The 21,406-nt window shown below is 43.3% G+C and overlaps 2 protein-coding genes across 2 annotated transcripts in view; one reads left to right on the top strand and one right to left on the bottom strand.

The window, feature by feature from the left end:
• Positions 1 to 4,754: 4,754 nt before the first annotated feature.
• Positions 4,755 to 21,406, bottom strand: part of LOC137072760 (complement C3-like) — a 67,060-nt gene continuing 50,408 nt past the window's right edge. The window contains exons 32-40 of the mRNA XM_067440685.1: positions 11,642 to 11,687; positions 11,139 to 11,229; positions 10,932 to 11,021; positions 8,864 to 8,969; positions 8,391 to 8,480; positions 6,381 to 6,461; positions 6,209 to 6,292; positions 5,211 to 5,346; positions 4,755 to 4,947 (exon numbers count right to left, since the gene is read on the bottom strand). Of these exons, the coding sequence (XP_067296786.1) occupies positions 4,806 to 4,947; positions 5,211 to 5,346; positions 6,209 to 6,292; positions 6,381 to 6,461; positions 8,391 to 8,480; positions 8,864 to 8,969; positions 10,932 to 11,021; positions 11,139 to 11,229; positions 11,642 to 11,687 (866 nt within the window). The 3' untranslated portion in view covers positions 4,755 to 4,805. The remainder of the gene's footprint in view (positions 4,948 to 5,210; positions 5,347 to 6,208; positions 6,293 to 6,380; positions 6,462 to 8,390; positions 8,481 to 8,863; positions 8,970 to 10,931; positions 11,022 to 11,138; positions 11,230 to 11,641; positions 11,688 to 21,406) is intronic.
• LOC137072761 (uncharacterized) lies at positions 15,830 to 20,903 on the top strand. The gene is made up of 2 exons (XM_067440686.1): positions 15,830 to 17,334; positions 20,649 to 20,903. The coding sequence occupies exon 1, from the start codon at positions 16,227 to 16,229 to the stop codon at positions 17,193 to 17,195; it is 969 nt and encodes a 322-aa protein (XP_067296787.1). The 5' UTR covers positions 15,830 to 16,226; the 3' UTR covers positions 17,196 to 17,334; positions 20,649 to 20,903.

The following is a 21,406-nucleotide window of genomic DNA, read 5'->3' as shown; positions in this document are numbered from 1 at the left end:
TCAAACCAGAGGACACTGCCACTCCTGCAGCACTCTCAACCAATTATACTTTTTCACACACCCCTCGGCCAATTGGGATGGGTGGGGGTACTGGTTTGCTTATCTCAAATGATGGGAAATTTGATTCCTTACCATCTCTACCGGCCAGTTCATTTGAATCACACTGAATCACTATTACGCACCCTGTTAAAATCCATGTGGTAGTGGTCTATCGTCCTCCAGGTCACCTCGGTAACTTTGTGGAGGAGTTGGATGTGTTGGATGTGTTACTTTCTAGCTTCCCTGAGGATGGCACTCCTCTGATTCTGCACAGCAAAAACTCCAGTGTTAAATTAACTCTCCTGAGAGTACATGTGAGACCACACTCAAGAGTGTTCAAGTGTTAAAATAAGAGTGTTAAAGTAACACTGAAGCAGTGTTAAAGTTAATAAGATAATTAACTGATTATTGGCAATTATTGAAGATACCTGATGATAACAAGCAGAATCACCAAATGAGAACATCACAATTCACAAGTGGACATATTTTCCATTTGTAATTGCAAAGCAACTCACAGACAGTGTGTGTTTATCCAAAAATCATAAAAACAAAATTAACAGATAATTAGATGTTGATGATTTATGGTTCATTTGAAGTCACCATTGTGGAGGGAAGCGTTTGCTTTAGTTGGGCTCTTGGTCCCCGTACGTGCGTTAGCGTTTCTGAGGCTGCTGTAACTGTGTGTGTGAAACACGAGTTGTGGCTGAGAAAGCAAAGCTAAAGTGACATCAGGTGTTGTCAGTTGATGATAACTAAATCATCAGAAAGTGTGCATCTGATATTATGTTTTTATTTGGTACAATAGTAATTTGTTTATAGCCTCTGCAGTATTGGCACCAATAGCCTTATCCTGAAGGATGATAAAGTACATACACCCAATGTTTTGAGAAAATATTTCCCATGATCACACACAGACATCAAGGTTTGGCCTATGTTTCCCAACAACGGTGACACAAAAACGCTTCCTGCTGCAATGCATGATGGGTGGCTTCGTAGTACAAAACTGATGCTTGATTGTCACCATTGTTGTGAATCATAGGCCAAATCTTGATATCTGTGTGTGACCATGGGAAATATTTTCTCAAAACATTGGGTACACATACTTTTTTTCTTATCCGTCAGGATAGGTGGTCCTTTTATTGCTATTGGTGCCAATAATGCAGATTCACAAGATTATAGAGGCTATAAACAAATAACTATTGTGCCAAACAAGAACACAAAAAACAACATCAGATGCACACTTTCTGATGATTTAGTTATCATCAACAAGGAGCTGACAACATCTGATGTCACATTAGCTTTGCTTTCTCAGCCACAACTCTTGTGTTTCACACACACACAGTTACAGCAGCCTAAGAAAAGCTAACACACGTACGGGGACCAAGAGCCCAACTAAAGCAAACGCTTCCCTCCACAATGGTGACTTCAAATGAACCATAAATCCTCAACATCTAAACCTCTGTTAATTCTTAGTAAGAGCTTCTGTAGACGTCTGACTCTGACAGAAATAGTCAAAGTGTGTCTTATATCTGTGATTAAGGGCAGCACAGTGTCTCAGTGGGAAACACTGGCTCCTCACAGCAAGAAGATCCTGGATTGAATCCTGAGCCAGAGAGTCTTTCCTTCAGGTCTGGTTTCTCTCATGATCCAAAAATGTGTGAATTACAGATGATAAGTTGTCTAAAGTGTCTAAAGGTGTGAGTGAAGTTTCTTTTATTTTTATGATTTTCGGACAAACACACACTGTCTGAGTTGCTTTGCAATTACAAATGGAAAATATGTCCACTTGTGAATTGTGATGTTCTCATTTGGAGATTCTGCTTGTTATCATCAGGTATCTTCAATAATTGCCAATAATCAGTTAATTATCTTATTTACTTTAACACTGCTTCAGTGTTACTTTAACACTCTTATTTTAACACTTGAACACTCTTGAGTGTGGTCTCACATGTACTCTCAGGAGAGTTAATTTAACACTGGAGTTTTTGCTGTGTGCTTGGTGACTTCAACATCCATCTTGATAAGCACCTAGCCACACAAACAGCTCTCATCAGCAACCAGTTCTCCTCACCACACTGACATGCACATCTCAAAAACGAACACGCTTCCATCCTTCTCTCCGCTCTCCGAGGCAGATATTTCTAAACTCATCCTTTCCAATCACCCTACTACCTGTCCACTTGATCCTATACCCACTCACCTCCTTTAGGCCATTTCTTCTTCAATCACTCCTGCACTCACTCACATTGTCAACACTTCTCTTCACATGGGAACCTTTCCCACAGCATTTAAGCAGACTCGGGTAACCCCACTGCTTAAGAAACCCTCTCTGAATCCAGCACTTTTAGAAAACTACAGACCGGTATCCCTTCTGCCTTTCATTCAAGACCCTTGAGCGAGTTGTGTTCAATCAACTCTCAATGTTTCTCGAACAGAACAACCTCCTGGACAACAACCAATCCGGCTTCAAAAGCGGCCATTCGACTGAGACTGCCTTGCTCTCGGTAACTGAGGCACTGAGACTGGCAAAAGCAGCTTCCAAATCCTCGGTGCTCATTCTGCTGGATCTGTCTGCTGCTTTTGACACAGTTAACCACCAGATCCTCCTGTCAACACTTAAGAGGACGGGGATCTCAGGATCTGCTCTCCAGTGGTTCAGGTCTTACCTCTCTGGTAGGTCCTACAGGGTGTCATGGAGAGGTGAAGTGTCTAAGTCACATCATCTAGCTACTGGGGTTCCCCAGGGCTCAGTCCTTGGACCACTTCTCTTCTCCATCTACATGTCATCATTAGGTTCTGTCATTCAGAAACACGGCTTCTCCTATCACTGCTATGCTGATGACACTCAACTCTACTTTTCATTTCAACCAGATGATCCTACAGTCAGTGTTCGTATCACTGCCTGTCTGACAGACATTTCTGACTGGATGAAGGAGCATCACCCTCAACTCAATCTTGCAAAGACAGAATTACTTGTTGTCTCAACCAACCCAGCACTTCATCAAAATTCCTCCATTCAGCTTGGTTCATCAACCATAACTCCATCCAGGACAGCCAGGAACCTTGGAGTTGTGATTGATGACCAGTTAAACTTCACTGACCACATTACTGCAACAGCCCAGTCCTGCAGATTTGCTTTATACAACATTAGAAAGATTAGACCCTTCCTATCAGAACAGGCTGCACAACTCCTGGTTCAAGCTCTTGTTCTCTCCAGACTGGACTATTGTAATGCTCTTCTGGCTGGGCTTCCAGCATGCACTATTAAACCCTTGCAGCTGATCCAGAATGCAGCGGCGAGAGTGGTCTTTAATGAGCCGAAGAGAGCTCATGTTACGCCTCTCTTCATCAGACTGCACTGGTTGCCAATGGCTGCTCGCATCAAATTCAAGGCACTAGTTCTCGCCTACAAAACAACCACTGGCTCTGCACCAATATACCTAAACTCACTTGCTCAGACTTACACACCCTCCAGAAGCTTGCGTTCTGCGAGTGAGCGACGCCTCGTGTTTCCATCCCAAAGAGGCATGAAATCGCTCTCACAGACATTTTCCTGGACCATTCCCACCTGGTGGAATGACCTGCCGATCTCAATTCGTGCTGCCGAGTCTGTAGCCATTTTTAAAAAACATCTTAAGACACATCTTTTCCAATTGCACCTGACCAATAAATAATAGCACTTAACTATCCATTGAATTTTGTTTGTTTGTCAAAAAAATAAATTAATAATAATTGTTTGTGTACTGTGCTTAATTAACTGAGACTTCTTACAGCTCTTACAGGTTGTTGGTCTTGTTTGTTTCGTTGCTTCTATTCCCTTTTTTTTGTAAGTCGCTTTGGATAAAAGCGTCTGCTAAATGATTAAATGTAAATGTTTAATCCTCTGAGATCTTCAGAGATGTAATGTCTTCTTTTATCTTCAGTTGATGAAATCATCTTTCTTCTGTTGATGTTTCTCTTTCCTTCAGTGATAACAGCAGGTGTTCATCAGTGTCTGAATTCACTCTCTTCTTTCCTCTCTCTCTGTCGAGTGGTCTATATCAGTGAACTAGTGTAGGGAATAGTGAATAAGGGGATAGGGAGCGATTCTGAACACAGCTTCTGAGTGTCGACTTTAAGTGTGTTAATTCACAGTATATTACTGTTGGCTATTTTCTCGAAAATGACAAATATTACCCAGAATGCATTGCTTTCTACAGTATATTACTGTTTTAATGGAAAACAGCATTTTACTGTCAAAATGTGGCCGTTTTTTTACAACATTTGTTTACAGTGTACGCTACATTTTGAATATTTAAATGAGAAAAGATAACCCAGTAACACAGCTGGCCTAAATGGCGAGTCATCTGACTCGTCTGAATGGATTAATCTTGATCACACAACCATGAGCATAAAAAGGCAAGAGCCAAGCTTTTGTGCTGCCGCCATACAGTAAAATACATGGAAGCAATGAGATAAGAAATATGAATGTGAAGCTTTTTAAATAATGGTTGCATCAAAACTATTAAAATTAGAATATTTTTAATAAAATTTTAAAATAAGAATTATGAAAGTTGAAACCTTTTGTAAGGCACTGCATATGCACCATGATGTCTAATTATTTTTATTAAATAAACCTTTATTATGAAACTAAAAGAGCATGTATTGACACGATATACAGATCTATGGGGAAGAAAAAAAAACGATTGAAAGAACAATTGTATGAGTAGGCAAGAGATTGTTACATTTCCTTTAATCAAGACTATTTATGAATGTCTTCTATTTATCTATGTATCACATCCTTCTGTGAGGAGCTTATTCTGGAGTCCGGTGATGCCGATGTACCGATCTCTGTACTCTTGAGTTTGGCTTTCCTCTGGTGTGGGCCAGTATTCAACCCAGGTCTGCTCTCCAAAGATGTACTGCAGACTAAAACAACAGAAAACACATGCAAAACATGACATAAACAACTATTAATGAACAATTACACAAATGTCACACTAGTGTGCACTTCTTGATATCTTACCCAAGTTTGATTCAGTTTTTGATTGGTCTAACAAACGACTCATGTGAACAATTCTATGTGAGTGAATTCAGACTTTCCTCTGACAAATCACTGACAGAGCTCTAGATAAACTAGATTAAAACCCAATCCTGTAGGAAGTACAAACATTTACTCAGTGGACTCTTACCTTCCTCCGAGGTTTGCCAGGTCAGCAGATTTGCCCATGATGAGGTACGACTTGCCTTCTACCAATCCCAAATGTACTCTGCAACTGGGACGAGCCAAAAATGGTCTGACTTTCCCCTCAGCGTCATCATCAGTGCCTACACAGCAAAAACTGTTAATTTAAATTATCCTAAGAGTTTATTTGACTAACACTGCTTGAGAGTTCTTGAGTGTGGAACCTGCGACTCTTTCCTTCAGCGATTCTGATTGTTATCATCAGGTGTTCTTCACTAATGGTCAATCATCAGTCAATTGTCTCATTAACTTTAACACTGCTTCAGTGTTAATTTAACACTCTTGAGGCCATGTCCACACTAATACGGTTTCATTTGAAAAGGTATATTTTTCTCTCCGTTTTGGCCTTCCATCCACACTGAGACAGCGTTTTAAGTCAATGTCAATGTGAAAACGGAGCCTTTTTAATACGATGACACATTTTTAGCCATGTGATGCAGTCATATGACCAATTCAGCCAAGATGGTGAACGACATTGTACAGCAGTTGTTTTGTATGCTTTCTGTTTTGACAGCCTTGTTAAATATTAATGTCAGTTTGTACATACTGTTAAAAAACTCAGTGCCTTTTCTCGACATTGCCGCAAAATTTCAAAGAGTAAATAAACGAGTCGCAAGTCGAAACGTCTTGGATTTGCTCATGCGCAGTACGGGGATGTAAGCGTTTTCAGACGTTTCAGTGTAGATGAACATTTTTTTGGAAAACGATTAAAAATGATAGTGTGGACGCGAAGCGTTTTTAGACGAAAACTCTGTTTTTAAATTTAGCCGGATTAGTGTAGACGTAGCCTGAGTGTGTAGTCAAATAAACTATGGAGAGAGTTAATTAAACACTGTGTTTTTGCTGTGTACAGAACAATTCTACCAGGGCATCCAAACATCAGTTCAAGAGTTACATGATCTAAAAACCTATTTCAGTGTACTTTCATGGAATAATGAACCGTACCTTCTTTCAGCACCCGCTCCACCACCATGTGATAGATGTCAGAGTCCTGTGCCAGATCCATCCTCACCACTTTGACTTTATAAACTGTCAAACATACGTGTTATATTGTTTTCAGCATCAGCTGTGAGATTAGATAGAGGAGTCAATGACTGAGGGAGGAGAACATGTTTACCATAATCTGTGCCATATTCACAGGCTTTATCCGAAAGCTCCTGCTCTCCGACATGATGCTTCTTCTGGTAGCTGCAGTTTTCTGTTATTGAGGTTGACATTTATACACAAGCACACACATTCATAACAGACCCAACATGAAGTTTTTCCCCCATTCATAAAAATAAACAAAAATATTATTTTATAACTGTTTCATTGAATACATTTCCATTGAAGTCTTATGGCAAACTGCTTAAAATTTTAGCTAAATTATAAGTGGCTTTAGATACAAGTATTTGCTGTAAGAATAAGCGTACACAATATCTTCTGCAGAGGGAACCAAATAAAATATTACAACAGTACAGGTATTTATGTGCAGTGTTGGGAGTAATGCCCCCCCCCCCCCCGCCCCCATAAAAAGTAAATTAAACAAAACTGCGAGACGTTAACGAATGAAAAAATGTAAGTTATTACCCGTTCATGGTCAGTCAATAGCCACGTGTGGTGTCCAGGTTAGTAAATAAAGACTAAATGACAGCTTCTGATATTTTTGTATAGCGATTCATTTCATTCTTTCCCTCTTGCTGGTGTACCTTTGTATTGTGTGACAGTTTTAGTGGATTTTACAGAAGTGCGGCAGGCATGATTTCAGCCTCTGTGCTCACGTTGGCCAGTGGAAAGGCGGCTAAAGAAGGTTTAAAGGCTCTGTCGTTTCAAAGAATAGCACAATGCCAAGCACGCCGAAGAACGGATGAGGCGCAAGCGCAGTCAGTGGAGGTTCGAGCTGGAGCCAAACTAAAGTATAAACAGGACTTAATGGATGAAGATGGCAGAAGACTGTACATTCGCAAGATGGACGTATGCGCATTACTTAGAGCTTGTCAGAGATAAGGACAAGAACGTAGGCTAATAGTCAAATGCAACCTTTGTCTAAAATCGAAAGAAAACTGTCGCAAAATTATAGCACGAAAAATAAATAACATCTCTTGCACTTTGTGCATGACGTTTTTGTATTGTGAACCTCTTGAATTCAAAGAGAATAAAATAATGACAACAATAAGAAAAGAACAAATGCGCATCTTGTCGTGGGACTGTTGAGAGTTGGTAGGTTTAGGGTAGGAGTGGAGTTAGTTGCTCCAAAATATAAAATTAGGCTATAAATATTAATTCTGTGAGATCAGGTTGGGGAGTGTATGTTTACGCGACGTTGTGATGTCATGTTGCGCATCTGGAATGGAGAAAAAATATTACCACTTAGCACCTCCGGTGGACGTTTCACCCAAAAAGTGCAGGTAAACGTACCTGGTGGTACATAATACGGGTGTTGCAAAAATGTAGGCAGAGTCACGTATTTCCAATGAGCCTGGGTTGCACAGGTCTGTTGTGTCTATGAACGATCCCAAACTATTGCCAGATAATCATGTAACCTCTTGTAATGTATAAGTATATAATTTTATTCTGTTTTGACGTCAGAAGTTGAGGCATGCACGCGTAGTGTACGCGAATTAGTCACTGGTATGTGACTAGCGACTGAGAGATGTTGGAAAAGTTGTTGGACATCAACGTCTACTGGCATCATTATGTATTGCTCTACGAACATATGTTTGTAAGGGTAACAACAATACCGAGTGACCTTACACCTCTACCATACTTATAACAGAATTGGATCGTTTCTGATACTGTCTGTCATGTTTTCTTGCATTGTCTTGAGCCTTCACTTTGCCAATGATATGCTCAATTGTTAGCCTGGATGGTCCACAGTCATTATGCTTCATTATTTCGCCTTCTACTGGATGTAAAATGCTCTCTGGTATAGGCTACTTTTTGTCATCTTAGAATGTTAAGATGCTCTATGTTCTGTTATTTTGGTGAAAGTAACTCAAAAGTAATACAGGAGTAATGTAACGCATTACAATTCTGAGACAGTAATATTGTAAAGTAAAGAATTACTTTTAAATAGCAGTAATACGTAATCTATAATATATTACAGTTTGGAAGTAACTTGCACAACACTGTTTATGTGTGACAATACCTTCTGCACATTGGCACAAATCTCCCTTACACAGTCTGTATAGAGCGCCATCTTTCCTTTCAGAGTGGTAGAACTTCGTACAGCGAGCATCTGAACACACACACACACACACACACACACACACACACACACACACACACACACACACACACACACACACACACACACACACACACACACACACACACACACACACACACACACACACACACACACACACACACACACACACACACACACACGTTTAATAAAAGATAACTGCAACATCCTTCTAGCACTAGGAGACTGCTGTCATAATTTATAGTCCACTTATTAATAGCACTAAATGACCCATGTTAATTTGAGAACTGTAGTTGAATTAAACAGAACTGTGTGTGTGTGTGTGTGTGTGTGTGTGTGTGTGTGTGTGTGTGTGTGTGTGTGTGTGTGTGTGTGTGTGTGTGTGTGTGTGTGTGTGTGTAGCGGTAGCTCACCTGGTGAGTAATATTCATATATTGTGACTGCAGCAGGTTTAAGCAGACCCACATTCAGCATCTTGTGCATTCTGAAGGAGAGTCTATCTGTCTCTTTATGAGAAACCTAATGAGACAAAGATAAATAAAACAAAGAACATGTTTATGATATATCATATATTGTAGACTGAAAAATGACCACATTAACATTTGCACAAGCAACAAATAGTAATAATAATCTAATTTAAACCAATGTTTTTTTGTAGTCAAAATTAATGAACAAAAGTACTATATTTGATTTTATTAATTGCGATTGGTGCGCCATTCTTTTAAAAATGTTGTGCATAGCTGATAAAATAGATCTATATTTTTTTTATAGTCATTGGCCAGATCTATATTCAATTTGCACTTTGAAATATGATTCTGGTGCAGTCGTTAATGTACACACAGGTGAATATGCAGTTTCCTGGCTTTACAGTGACTAAGCAAAGTTTTGTCCAAAAGACGTCTTTTCAACATCTTTGCCACTAGAGGCAGACGTTGAAAAGACGTCCACTGAGGAGCCGGAATGAAAGTGTTTATGACGTCTGTTTTGGACGTGATCTGCACGTCTGATATAGACGCTCATGGACCTCAAGGTTAAACACTAGTGACAGTCACTACAACGGTGGCAACTGAATCAAACATGAGTTTTATACTAGGAGGCCACCCAGGATGCATTGCAGCATGAAGTGTTTTTGATTTTATTGTCACCATTGTTGTGAACCACATCTAGGAACATCTGTCAGACGATCAGCATTAAGAATTAAACAATACTGTCCCAGATATCTTTACGCACCCCCACAACGGCAACCAAAAGTTAAAGGGTCAAATCAATGCAGCTTCAAAGGAAGGGCTTCAGAGGCTCTGCACAATCCCAGATGAGGAATAGGGTCTGATCTAGCCAAACCAAACCATCAGACATTTTCAAGAAAAAAAAAAACAAGTATACTTTTGAACCTAAATTGCTCATCTTGCGCTGCTCTGTGATGCACTAGTAAATGCACAATTACGTAGAAAACTTAATACAAATGGCCTTTAGCAAAAAATAAATAAATAAATACAAAAAAAGGTACAACAACAAAGTTGGATCATTTAAGTTGAAGATGGAGTGTTTTTTGGTGAAAGGCATTTATATTCTCCCTCGCACGTTTGCTTGCGGTGGTACTTCCGCCTACGTCTAGTGTGACGTTTCCGACGGGATTACGCAATCACTGACACTCGCAGAGCAGCGCAAGATGAGCAATTTTGGTTAAATAGTATATATTCTTTTTTTTTTGTGGCTAAGATAAGACCCTATTCCACGTCTGGGATAGTGCAGAGCCTCTGAAGCCATTCAAAACACTTTGAAACTGTCAATGTTAGTGTCAATGTTAACTGTACTGAATCAACATCACGTTTGTACCCGCAATTAATCATGGAAACATTTTGAAATGTTATCCAAAAATCAAAGGTAATGGCATTGAATCAATGTTACAATGTGATGTTGGTTTAACATTATGCTTGCTCTCTCAGAAAATAAACCACAACAACTGACTTAAATCTAATCTTACCCTTGACAAAAAGTGGTTATTTGTTATTAATAAATTATATTCACCAACAAAACTTTCTTGCATTTCCAATAAATTAGTATTTCATTCAATTCAATTCAATTACAAATCATCAACATCTAAACCATTAATTCTCAATAAGAGCTTCTGCTGAGATCTTGAGAGATGTACTGTCTTCTTTTATCTTCAGTTGATTTCAGGCTGTGTGGCTTTAGTTATGTTTCATTTTCTGAGAGTTCACACATGATGTTAAACCAACATCACATTGAAACATTGATTCAATGCAACTACCTTTGATTTCTGGGTGAAATTTCAACATTTTTTCAACATTAATTGCGGGTGCAAATGTGATGTTGATTCAGTGCAGTTAACATTGACACATTAACATTGATTTAACATTATTTCAATGGTGGCTTGCTATCTGGGGTGATATTAAGCAAAACACATGGTTTCCTAAATCAAAAGAAAACTAATCATCAGGTGACAGTCTGCTGAAATACCTTGTTTAAGTAGAGGATGAGGGATCCTCGCTCTGACAGCACGTTATTTTTCTCATATTTCTGAATGTATCTCTCCGTCCCTGAAGACAACTGAGGGCAAGAACATGAGAAAAAAACCTTACCACATGACGTGTGTTATGGCCTATCTGCAGATGTGTGTTATATTCCTCTTCTAGGCATCACTGCATCAGTTTATCATCATAATACCTCTTTAAGATCATTTTCATCAACATCAAATCCTGTCAGTATGCCAATGTCCAGAATAGTCATAGTGGCATCGGTTGTATCGTTTTTATACCTGTGAAGATGGAGATAAAGAGCAGATTTTATTAACAGGTGTTCAGTTTTGCTCCATCTAGGCTGCTTTCACACTAGAGCTTTTGGCGTAAAGTCCACTTGATGTCAGATTTCTTATATTGTTGTATAACGTAGAGCTGCTCATCTCTGAATTATCTGTCTTTTAAGACAGTTTCAACCCAGTGAAACTAGAGTCTCTGCTGGAGTCATTATCTAGATCACAGCTGTCCCTGTACTTACGTTTATGAAGCAAACAACAGCAAGTGTGGAAAAGTGGAGCGGGATTGAAATCTGGTTCCAACCAAACAAACAAACCACGTGTGAAAACAGCCTAAATGAACACATGCTGATCAATTATATATATAAAAAAAAATGGTTTCTTGACATAAAAATAAATTAAGATGTTCACATACAGGAAATCCATAATGAAGTTGTAACTTGCGATTGCTCCTTCTTTTGCTAAAGGGAAACAAACGCATTTGGTGGTTTTAATTCAATTCAAGTCAATTCAAGGGAATATAGAAAAAAATACATTGCAGTCAAATATAATGCACAAAACTGAAAAATCAATGCAGAATCACAAACAATGCAGTCATAGAAATACAAATAATAAGCTTGAGTCAAACATTTAAACAAGTTTAAAATTATATTGCTCAAAACTGAATCATGAATTCAAAATTATCTGAATCGCACACAAAATCATGTTTTCATCAATCGTTTTGTGCGTTATATTTTCACATGTGTTTTTAAAATTCTGATTCATGCTTATTATTTATTTATCCTTGACTGCAATTCAAAGGGCGGGAATTTGAACCCATAGCCCAATCCTGTTTGCCAGATCTGGGCCACAAGCAGGCCACAACAATGCCACATGTCAGCCAAGAACAAAGAAATAAACCAGAACTGGACCTTATCTGAGTCACAAAATCTGTGTATAATAAATATGGAGTCATTTCAGCCTTAATAACCCTTTTAACAAGCAGAATTACTGAAGGAAAGATGAGAACAGAAAAAGAGACGAGCAGAAACACAAGAACTACAACTGACTTCAGCCACAGCTTTAGATGAAATCAACTGAAGATAAAAGAAGACATTAAATCTCTGAAGATCTCAGCAGAGGATTAAACAACTCCACAAACAGCATTACCAGCTTCACACATTACTAACCAGACTGACTTTATTTCTGTCAGACGACTACAGAAGCTCTTATTGAGAATTAACAGAGGTTTAACTCTAATGTGTTTCATTTGAAGTCACCATAACGGTGATAAGTGTTTCCATTAGTTGGGCTCTTTACTCTTATTAAACGTGTGCAGCGCTGTTGTTTTATCTAAAAGCCTGACGATGCTAAATGTTCAGTTTTCTGATTCACAAATTAAAGCGTGGCAATAAATTAAATGTAGCAATTATATTTATAATAATACCAACAGAGTTGTTTGATGCAAGTTAAAGATGTTGTAATTTTGTGTTTTTTTAATGTTTATACGGCAGAATATGATCATATAATACAGGTTATAGGTATTATATATATATTATATATATTTTGTCCCTGACAAAAGTCTTGTCGCTTGTGTACAAATTGATCTAAAGTGCGCTGAAATATATTTCTAATCAAGATTTTTTTTACAAGAAATGGCTCATTTTAATCCCACCAGCTTTTGTGATAATGTTTCAGTGAAAAACTAAACTTTCAAAAAGTATTCTAATATTCACAGCTTGGTAAAGCCCATTGAGTCAATTTTTGCAAAGACATAAGTGTTGTCACCTTGTCAAATGAGCTTCACCTGTGACTAATAATGGATCAATTAGGTCTCAAGTGTGTATAAAAAGAACCCCAGTACACTAGACCTTCACATCAACTGCAACTAGACCTCTGCAAACATGCCTAAGATTCACCCTGAGACTAAAGTTTTGATTATCAAGAGGCTGAAGACCAGATCCACTGCTGGTGTGGCAGACACCTTCAATGTGTCTCAGCGTCAAGTACAGAGGATAAAAAAAAAGATTAGAATAGACTGGAGACGTTTTTGACAAGCCCAGGTCAGGCAGACCCCGCAAGACAACTGCTCGAGAGGACCATTTGTTGGCTCGAAAATCCAAGGCCAGCCCATTTTCCACTGCAGCAGAGCTCCACGAGACCTGGTCACCTGAAGTCCCTGTGTCAACCAGAACAGTTTGTCGGATTCTGTCTCGAAATGGCCTCCATGGTCGAATCAGTGCCCAGAAGCCAGCACTAAACAAAAGACAATTGAAAAACCGTGTGGCATTTGCCAAGGCCCACAGCCTGCTAAAATGATGGACGCTGGAAAAGTGGCAGAAGATTTTTCAGATGAATCTTCTGTTGAATTACACCACAGTCGCCGCAAATATTGCAGGAGACCTACTGGAGCCAGAATGGATCCGAGATTCACCCAGAAAACAGTGAAGTTTGGTGGCGGAAAAATCATGGTCTGGGGTTACATCCAGTATGGGGCTGTGCGAGAGATCTGCAGGGTGGAAGGCAACATCAATAGTCTAAAATACCAAGAAATCTTAGCTACCTCTTATATTCCCAACCATAAAAGAGGCCAAATTCTGCAGCAGGACGGTGCTCCATCGCATACTTCCATCTCCACATCAAAGTTCCTCAAGGCGAAGAAGATCAAGATGCTCCAGGATTGGCCAGCCCAGTCACCAGAGATGAACATCATTGAACATATGTGGGGTAGGATGAAAGAGGACGCATGGAAGACGAAACCAAAGAATATTGATGAACTCTGGGAGGCATGCAAGACTGCTATTCCTGATGACTTCATCAATAAATTGTATGAATCCTTGCCAAACCACATGGATGCAGTCCTTCAAGCTCATGGAAGTCACACAAGATATTACATTTGGATCTCACAGCACCACAACTTAATTTGCTGACATATTTTTGTATTTGCAGTAAATTTGTTCAATTTCTGTATAGGCGACAAAACTTTTGTCTTGCCAAAATTTGACCTTTCCGTCTTGATTAAATGATAAATATTTTTTTCTATGAAAATTATTTATTTCAGTGCATTAAACATCATTTGGGAGGGTTTTAGCTTTGCATATGAGCTATTTCTAACACCAATTAATTAATTAAAAGTCAGGTTAATTTCAGGTATTTCTAGAAAATAGATAAGCGACAAGACTTTTGTCAGGGACTGTATATATATATATATATATATATATATATATATATATATATATATATATAATACACACACACGGGTGCACATAACTGGTACGCAGGAACGCAACAAACATCACAAATGCGAAGGCCAACTTGTGTTACTACGCGCCTTTGCATACTTAACCGATCTTCTCATCTAATCGTACACAACCGTACAGTCAGAGATGTCCAAAAAGCAACAGACATTAAGCAGCTTTTTTGGTGTTTCACCACCTTCAAAGAAACGGCAACTGAAGCCCGAGCCGAAGAAAATACTTTTTTCGGAAAAGTGGCTTCAAGATGTGCAGTGGCTTGAAGTTAATGATGAGCGCACTGAAATGTGGTGCAAAATTTGCCGCTCAAATCCACATCTAGCAGACAAAACAGGTGCGTTTTATAAGGGCTCAAAGAATTTCAACCATCCTTTATTTGAAAAACATGAAAAGAGCAAGGAACACACGAATGTCGCGCAAGCCATTGCGAATAAACAAGCTAGCCGAGAAGAAATGTCCAGTTGCCCACTTGCCAGATGGTGAGACAAGCTGAATGAAGAACAGCGGCAAGCTCTCTTTAATATTTTTATCCTCGCCTTCCATAAAGCTAAACAGGAACGTCCAATGTCTTTATATTCTGAGGATATTCCTTTAATGAAGCAGCTAGGAGTAATTGTCGGAGGTGCATTTCTTTCACGTGAAGGAGGCACACGGATCATGCAGAGTATCGCTCGCACCATCACCGGGGAGTCTGCTGAATTTTGGGGGCTGCTTTTTGATGGATCTGAGGACATCACAAAAACTGAGCAGGAAATTGTTTACATTGTGTCTGCGTCCAGCAACGGAGAGTTTACTTCAGACTTTATTGGAGTGATTGAATTGGGTGCTGACAGAACCGCGCAGGCCATAACAGACAGACTTGTGAGACTCTTCCAGGACACAGGCTTGGATGACTGGACAACAAAGTTGGTTGCTGTGTGCACAAACGGGGCTGCTGTCAACGTCGGTATGTACAACGGCGTTGTTCCAAAACTCCGGCAGCTCGTTGCGGTTGGAGACTCCGTTGTGCACATTTTGTGCACCGCACACACACTGGAGAATTGCGCAAAATCAGCTGAACGCAACGTGCCTTACTGTGAGACATTTAATCGCTCTGTGGTCAAGCTGCTGCAGTTTTATTTACAAAAAGGTGGAGCAAAAAAAAAAACCTGCTGCACTGAAGAAGCTCTGTGAAGAAAACGGGATCTCCTTGGTGAAACTGGGTAAGTTTCATAATATCAGATGCTCTGCATGGAGGCATGAAACACTGTTAAAAATATATTGTATATTGTATAATGTATAGCTAAGTAATAACACATTGTATTGTTATTGACTACAAAGTGTATATTTTTAGTCAAGGTAAATAAAATATATATGTGGCAAGGGGGGCGTGGTTCAGCGAGGTCTGCAGCGGGAGAGAGGGCCGCGGGACGAGCGGTAAGTGAGTGGGTTGGACGCAGATTAATAACACCTGTCTCTTGTTCTAGTAATGAGCGCGGAGACGGGATAAAACACCAGCGGAACCGGAGACCGAGGAGAGAGAGAGTCGGACTGTTGATGCGAGGAGACCCTGAGATATCCGGAAGCCGGAAGTGCGTGACCCGGAAGCGAAACTGAGCTATACAGAGACAAACACACGCTGAAGCGTGCACGTTTATTGATTTAAGTTATTGAGAATAAAGAGCATCAACAGTCCTGCCGACCCCCGTGTCCTCTTCCTTCCTCACTATATCGAACTTGTTACACTGGTGCCGAAACCCGGGAAGGAAGCAGGACAGAGCCGCCGCCATGACAACGCCCTCCGCCTCGCCATTTGCGGAGATCATCACCTCGCTCGCGGCCCTCCACCAGGAACATCACACGGCGTTGCTGGACCTTCGGACTGAACAGGAGCGCCGCTTCGCGGCCATAGTCCAAGGCCAGCAAGAGGACCGCGAGCAGTTCCGGAGCTGGATGGACCGGGAGGTTCGCGCCGAGGCCGCTGGGCGGGCCAGCGCACCGGTGCACGTGCCCCTACAGAAGATGGGGCCGGAAGATGACCCCGAGGCCTTCGTGGATCTCTTCCAAAAAGCCGCGGAGGCCTGCGGGTGGCCCCGGGCACAGTGGCCGGTGCGCCTCATCCCTCTGCTATCAGGCGAAGCCCAGGCGGCCGCGCAACATCTACCGGTTGCGAACCTCCTGGACTATGATGATCTGAAGCGGGCCATCCTTCAGCGGGTCGGCCGGACCCCAGAACAACACCGCCAGCGTTTCCGCTCCCTGGAGTGGGGCGAGTCCGGTCGACCCTTCGCACTGGCCCAACAGCTCCGGGACGAGTGCCGCAGATGGCTGCTGGCCGGCGGCAGCGACGTGGACCATGTCGTCGATCTGGTGGTGCTGGAGCAGTTCATCACTCGGCTCCCCAGGAAGACCGCCGAGTGGGTCCAGTGCCACCGGCCCACGTCGCTGGAGACGGCCATCAATTTGGCGGAGGACCACCTGGTGGCGTGCCCGGGGGTCGGCGCACCCCCACTAACTTCTCCCTCTCTCTCTCCCCCTTCTCTCTCTCTCTCTCGACCTGTCCCTCTCCCCAGGTCCCGCCCTCCAGGCCCTCCTCGCGTTCCCCCCAGAGGCCGGGGTGGGATGGGCCTTGGACCGTCTGGGAGTTCGCGGGTCCCGCCCAGGGGGGCGGGGCCGCTGGGGACTGGTAGTGACTATGGCTCCGGTTCCGGCCCCTATCCGCGCTCAGCCTCCAACCCACTCCGGGGCGGCGGGTAGGCCTGGGCTGGCCTGCTGGCGGTGCGGTGATCCGGATCATTTTGTGGACCGATGTCCGATGATGGACATCGGAACAATGATCCGGATCCCGGACGTCCAGCGGACCACCCCCGATCAAGCAGGAGAGTACCAAATTCCTGTAAGTATCAAGGGGGGTACATATCAGGCCTTGGTGGATTCAGGATGTAACCAAACCTCGATCCATCAAAGCCTGATTCAGCCTGGGGCGTTGGATACAAGCCGCGTGGTTAAGGTGCGGTGTGTGCACGGGGATGTGGTGGAATATCCGATTGTCCCCGTCACGATACAGTTTAGGGGAGAAAAGCATAGTGTTGAGGTGGCGGTTAGTCCCCACCTCCGGCATCCGCTAATTCTGGGGACGAATTGGCCCGCCTTTTCGGCGTTATTGGGGTCGTTGTGCGCGGATGCCGCTTGGGAAAACAAGGCTAGGAACGGGGCGGTGCGAGTGCAGGTTGGCGAGGCTGATACGGGGCCCTTGGGAACGGCTTCAGAGGAACCGAGCGGGGTTGAGAGACTGATTCTCTCGGACCGCGATGACTTCCCTCTGGAGCAGTCTCAAGACGAGACGCTAAAACATGCGTTTCAGCAGGTCCGCACGATCGACGGTCAGTCCCTCCAACCCGCATTGCCCGTCACGTATCCTTATTTTGCCATAATTAAAGATAGGTTGTATCGAGTGACCCAAGACGCTCAGACAAAAATGGATACAACCCAATTGTTAGTACCAAAGAGCCGCCGGGAAATGCTTTTTCAGGCGGCTCATTCTAACCCGATGGCGGGCCACCTGGGACAGGCGGCCACGCTGAATCGTTTAATGACCCGATTCTTTTGGCCAGGCATTTATGACAATGTGCGCAGGTGGTGCGCGTCTTGTCCTGAATGTCAGTTGGTGAACCCACTGGCCGCCCCAAAAGCGCCATTGCGCCCCCTTCCATTAATGCAGGTCCCCTTCGAGAGAATTGCGATGGACCTCATCGGGCCATTAGAACGATCCGCACGCGGGCATCGTTTTGCGCTAGTTATCGTGGACTACGCAACACGATACCCGGAAGCAGTGGCTCTCCGCAACATCTCGGCGAAGAGTGTTGCGGACGCACTGTTTCGTTTAATCTCCCGGGTGGGGATTCCGAAAGAAATCCTCACTGATCAAGGCACGGCGTTTATGTCACGCACGTTAAGCGAATTGTATGGATTATTGGGCATTAAATCCATTCGAACCAGCGTCTATCACCCACAAACAGACGGGTTGGTTGAACGATTTAATCGCACTCTTAAATCCATGATCCGTAAATTCGTACAAGAAGACGCCAAGAATTGGGATCGGTGGTTAGAACCCCTCTTATTTGCTGTGCGCGAGGTCCCGCAAGCCTCCACGGGGTTTTCCCCCTTCGAGCTTCTCTACGGGCGTCAGCCACGGGGGGTGCTGGACGTCCTACGAGAAACTTGGGAGGAGGGGCCGTCGTTGGCCAAAAACGAAATTCAGTACGTCATGGACTTGCGAACAAAACTCCACACATTGGGGCGGCTATCTAGGGAGAATTTGTTGCAAGCCCAGGACCGCCAGAGCCGGTCATATAACAGGGGTACTAAACTGCGCAAATTCACACCGGGAGAGAAAGTGCTCGTTCTACTCCCAACCTCGAGTTCAAAATTAATGTCGAAGTGGCAGGGGCCGTTTGAGGTCGCACGACAGATAGGAGAGCTCGATTATGAAGTGATACGATCCGATAGGAACGGGGCACGTCAAATATACCACCTCAATCTGCTGAAAAAATGGAATGAGGTGGAATCGGTGTTGTTGGCAACGGTGATCGGGGGAGAGGATGATCTCGGGCCAGAGGCGAGCATTAAGGCGCAATCAGTCGCGCTGGCCCCTGGGGGAGACCACCTCTCACCGTTACAACTCGCTGATTTATCGAAGTTGCAAGCGGAGTTCGCTGACGTGTTCTCGCCCCTACCGGGACGTACCGACTTGATTCAGCACCATATCGAGACCGAGCCGGGCGTGGTAGTTCGCAGCCGGCCGTATCGCTTGCCTGAACACAAGAAAAAAGTAGTTCAGGACGAATTAGGCGCAATGCTCGACATGGGAGTAATCGAGGAGTCCAACAGTGACTGGGCGAGCCCGATAGTCTTGGTCCCCAAGACGGACGGCTCGGTCAGGTTCTGTGTGGACTACCGCAAGGTGAACGCTGTGTCGAAGTTCGACGCGTATCCAATGCCGCGGGTTGACGAATTGCTTGATCGGTTAGGCTCGGCTCGATTTTATTCGACACTGGACTTAACAAAGGGCTATTGGCAGATCCCCTTGTCTCCATTGTCCAAAGAAAAAACAGCTTTCACCACGCCGTTCGGATTACACCAATTTGTCACGCTTCCGTTCGGCTTGTTCGGGGCGCCCGCGACCTTCCAGCGACTCATGGATAGGATTTTGCGTCCCCATGCGGCATATGCTGCTGCGTACCTAGATGACATAGTGATTTATAGTCACGACTGGCAGCGGCATATGCAGCATGTGAGGGCGGTCCTGAGGTCGCTGAGGAGAGCGGGGCTCACGGCCAATCCGAAGAAGTGTGCGATTGGGCGGGTGGAAGTAAGGTATCTGGGCTTCCACTTGGGTCATGGGCAGGTGCGTCCCCAAATTGATAAGACTGCCGCAATTGCAACCTGTCCGAGGCCCAAGACCAAAAAGGAGGTAAGACAGTTCTTGGGGCTGGCGGGATATTATAGACGGTTTATACCAAATTATTCGGACCTCACCAGCCCTTTGACTGATCTTACTAGAAAGGGGCTACCAGATACGGTCCAGTGGACGGAGCCGTGTCAACAGGCTTTTACCCAAGTAAAGGCTGCCCTATGTGGCGGGCCGCTGTTACACTCCCCTGACTTTTCTCTCCCTTTCTTGTTGCAGACTGACGCGTCGGACAGGGGGCTGGGCGCAGTCCTGGCCCAGGAGGTGGAGGGGGGAGAGCGGCCGGTGCTGTACATTAGCCGTAAGCTCTCCAAGAGAGAAGCTAAGTACAGCACCATAGAAAAGGAGTGTTTGGCCATCAGATGGGCCGTTCTCACCCTCCGCTATTACCTCCTGGGGCGGGAGTTCACCCTCTGTTCGGACCACGCTCCTCTCCAATGGCTCCACCGCATGAAGGATACCAACGCGCGGATCACCCGTTGGTATCTGGCTCTTCAGCCGTTTAAGTTCAAGGTGGTCCACAGGCCGGGTGCTCAGATGGCTGTGGCCGATTTCCTCTCCAGAAATGGGGGGGGGGGGGGGGCTGCAGGCCGGACGGCTCCCCGGCCTGAGTCGGGCGGTGGGGGTATGTGGCAAGGGGGGCGTGGTTCAGCGAGGTCTGCAGCGGGAGAGAGGGCCGCGGGACGAGCGGTAAGTGAGTGGGTTGGACGCAGATTAATAACACCTGTCTCTTGTTCTAGTAATGAGCGCGGAGACGGGATAAAACACCAGCGGAACCGGAGACCGAGGAGAGAGAGAGTCGGACTGTTGATGCGAGGAGACCCTGAGATATCCGGAAGCCGGAAGTGCGTGACCCGGAAGCGAAACTGAGCTATACAGAGACAAACACACGCTGAAGCGTGCACGTTTATTGATTTAAGTTATTGAGAATAAAGAGCATCAACAGTCCTGCCGACCCCCGTGTCCTCTTCCTTCCTCACTATATCGAACTTGTTACAATATATTATATTCATAGTATATTGCGTGTGTGTTCTGAATATACTGGTAATTAATTTTTAATTTATTAAAACAAATAAAGTATGCTATAACACAAAGTGTACTTATAATACAAATCAAGTGTACTATAACACGAATAAAGTATACTTATAATACAAATAAAATATACTTAACACAAATAAAATATACTTATAATACAAATAAAGCACATTTAATATCACTAAGCATCCATTTAGTCCCTATACTTAAAGTGTACTAAGTATACTTAAAGTTGTTCCAATTTAGCACACAAAAGTACACTGAATACACTTAAAGTTGTGCTTTAACACAATTTAATTACAACTAAAATATACTTAGTACAAAATTAGTTGTGTCAAAATAGCACACTTCAAGTTAACTAGTCATTAACACACTTCAAGTATACTGAAAATGAGTCTGGCCGCAAGTATACTTAGTATACTTTTTTTTCACTAGGGTGCATATTTGTCCATACCCATGTTGA

The sequence above is a fragment of the Pseudorasbora parva genome, chromosome 4 (genome assembly GCF_024679245.1).
Source record: "Pseudorasbora parva isolate DD20220531a chromosome 4, ASM2467924v1, whole genome shotgun sequence".
NCBI classification, from domain to species: domain Eukaryota; kingdom Metazoa; phylum Chordata; class Actinopteri; order Cypriniformes; family Gobionidae; genus Pseudorasbora; species Pseudorasbora parva.
The sequence above is the reverse complement of the archived record's forward strand: the minus strand, read 5'-3'. Positions and strand labels throughout refer to the sequence as shown.

Excerpts from the sequence above, each read along its gene's own strand:
- LOC137072761 (XM_067440686.1), top strand. The coding sequence starts at position 16,227 with ATGACAACGCCCTCCGCCTCGCCATTTGCGGAGATCATCACCTCGCTC.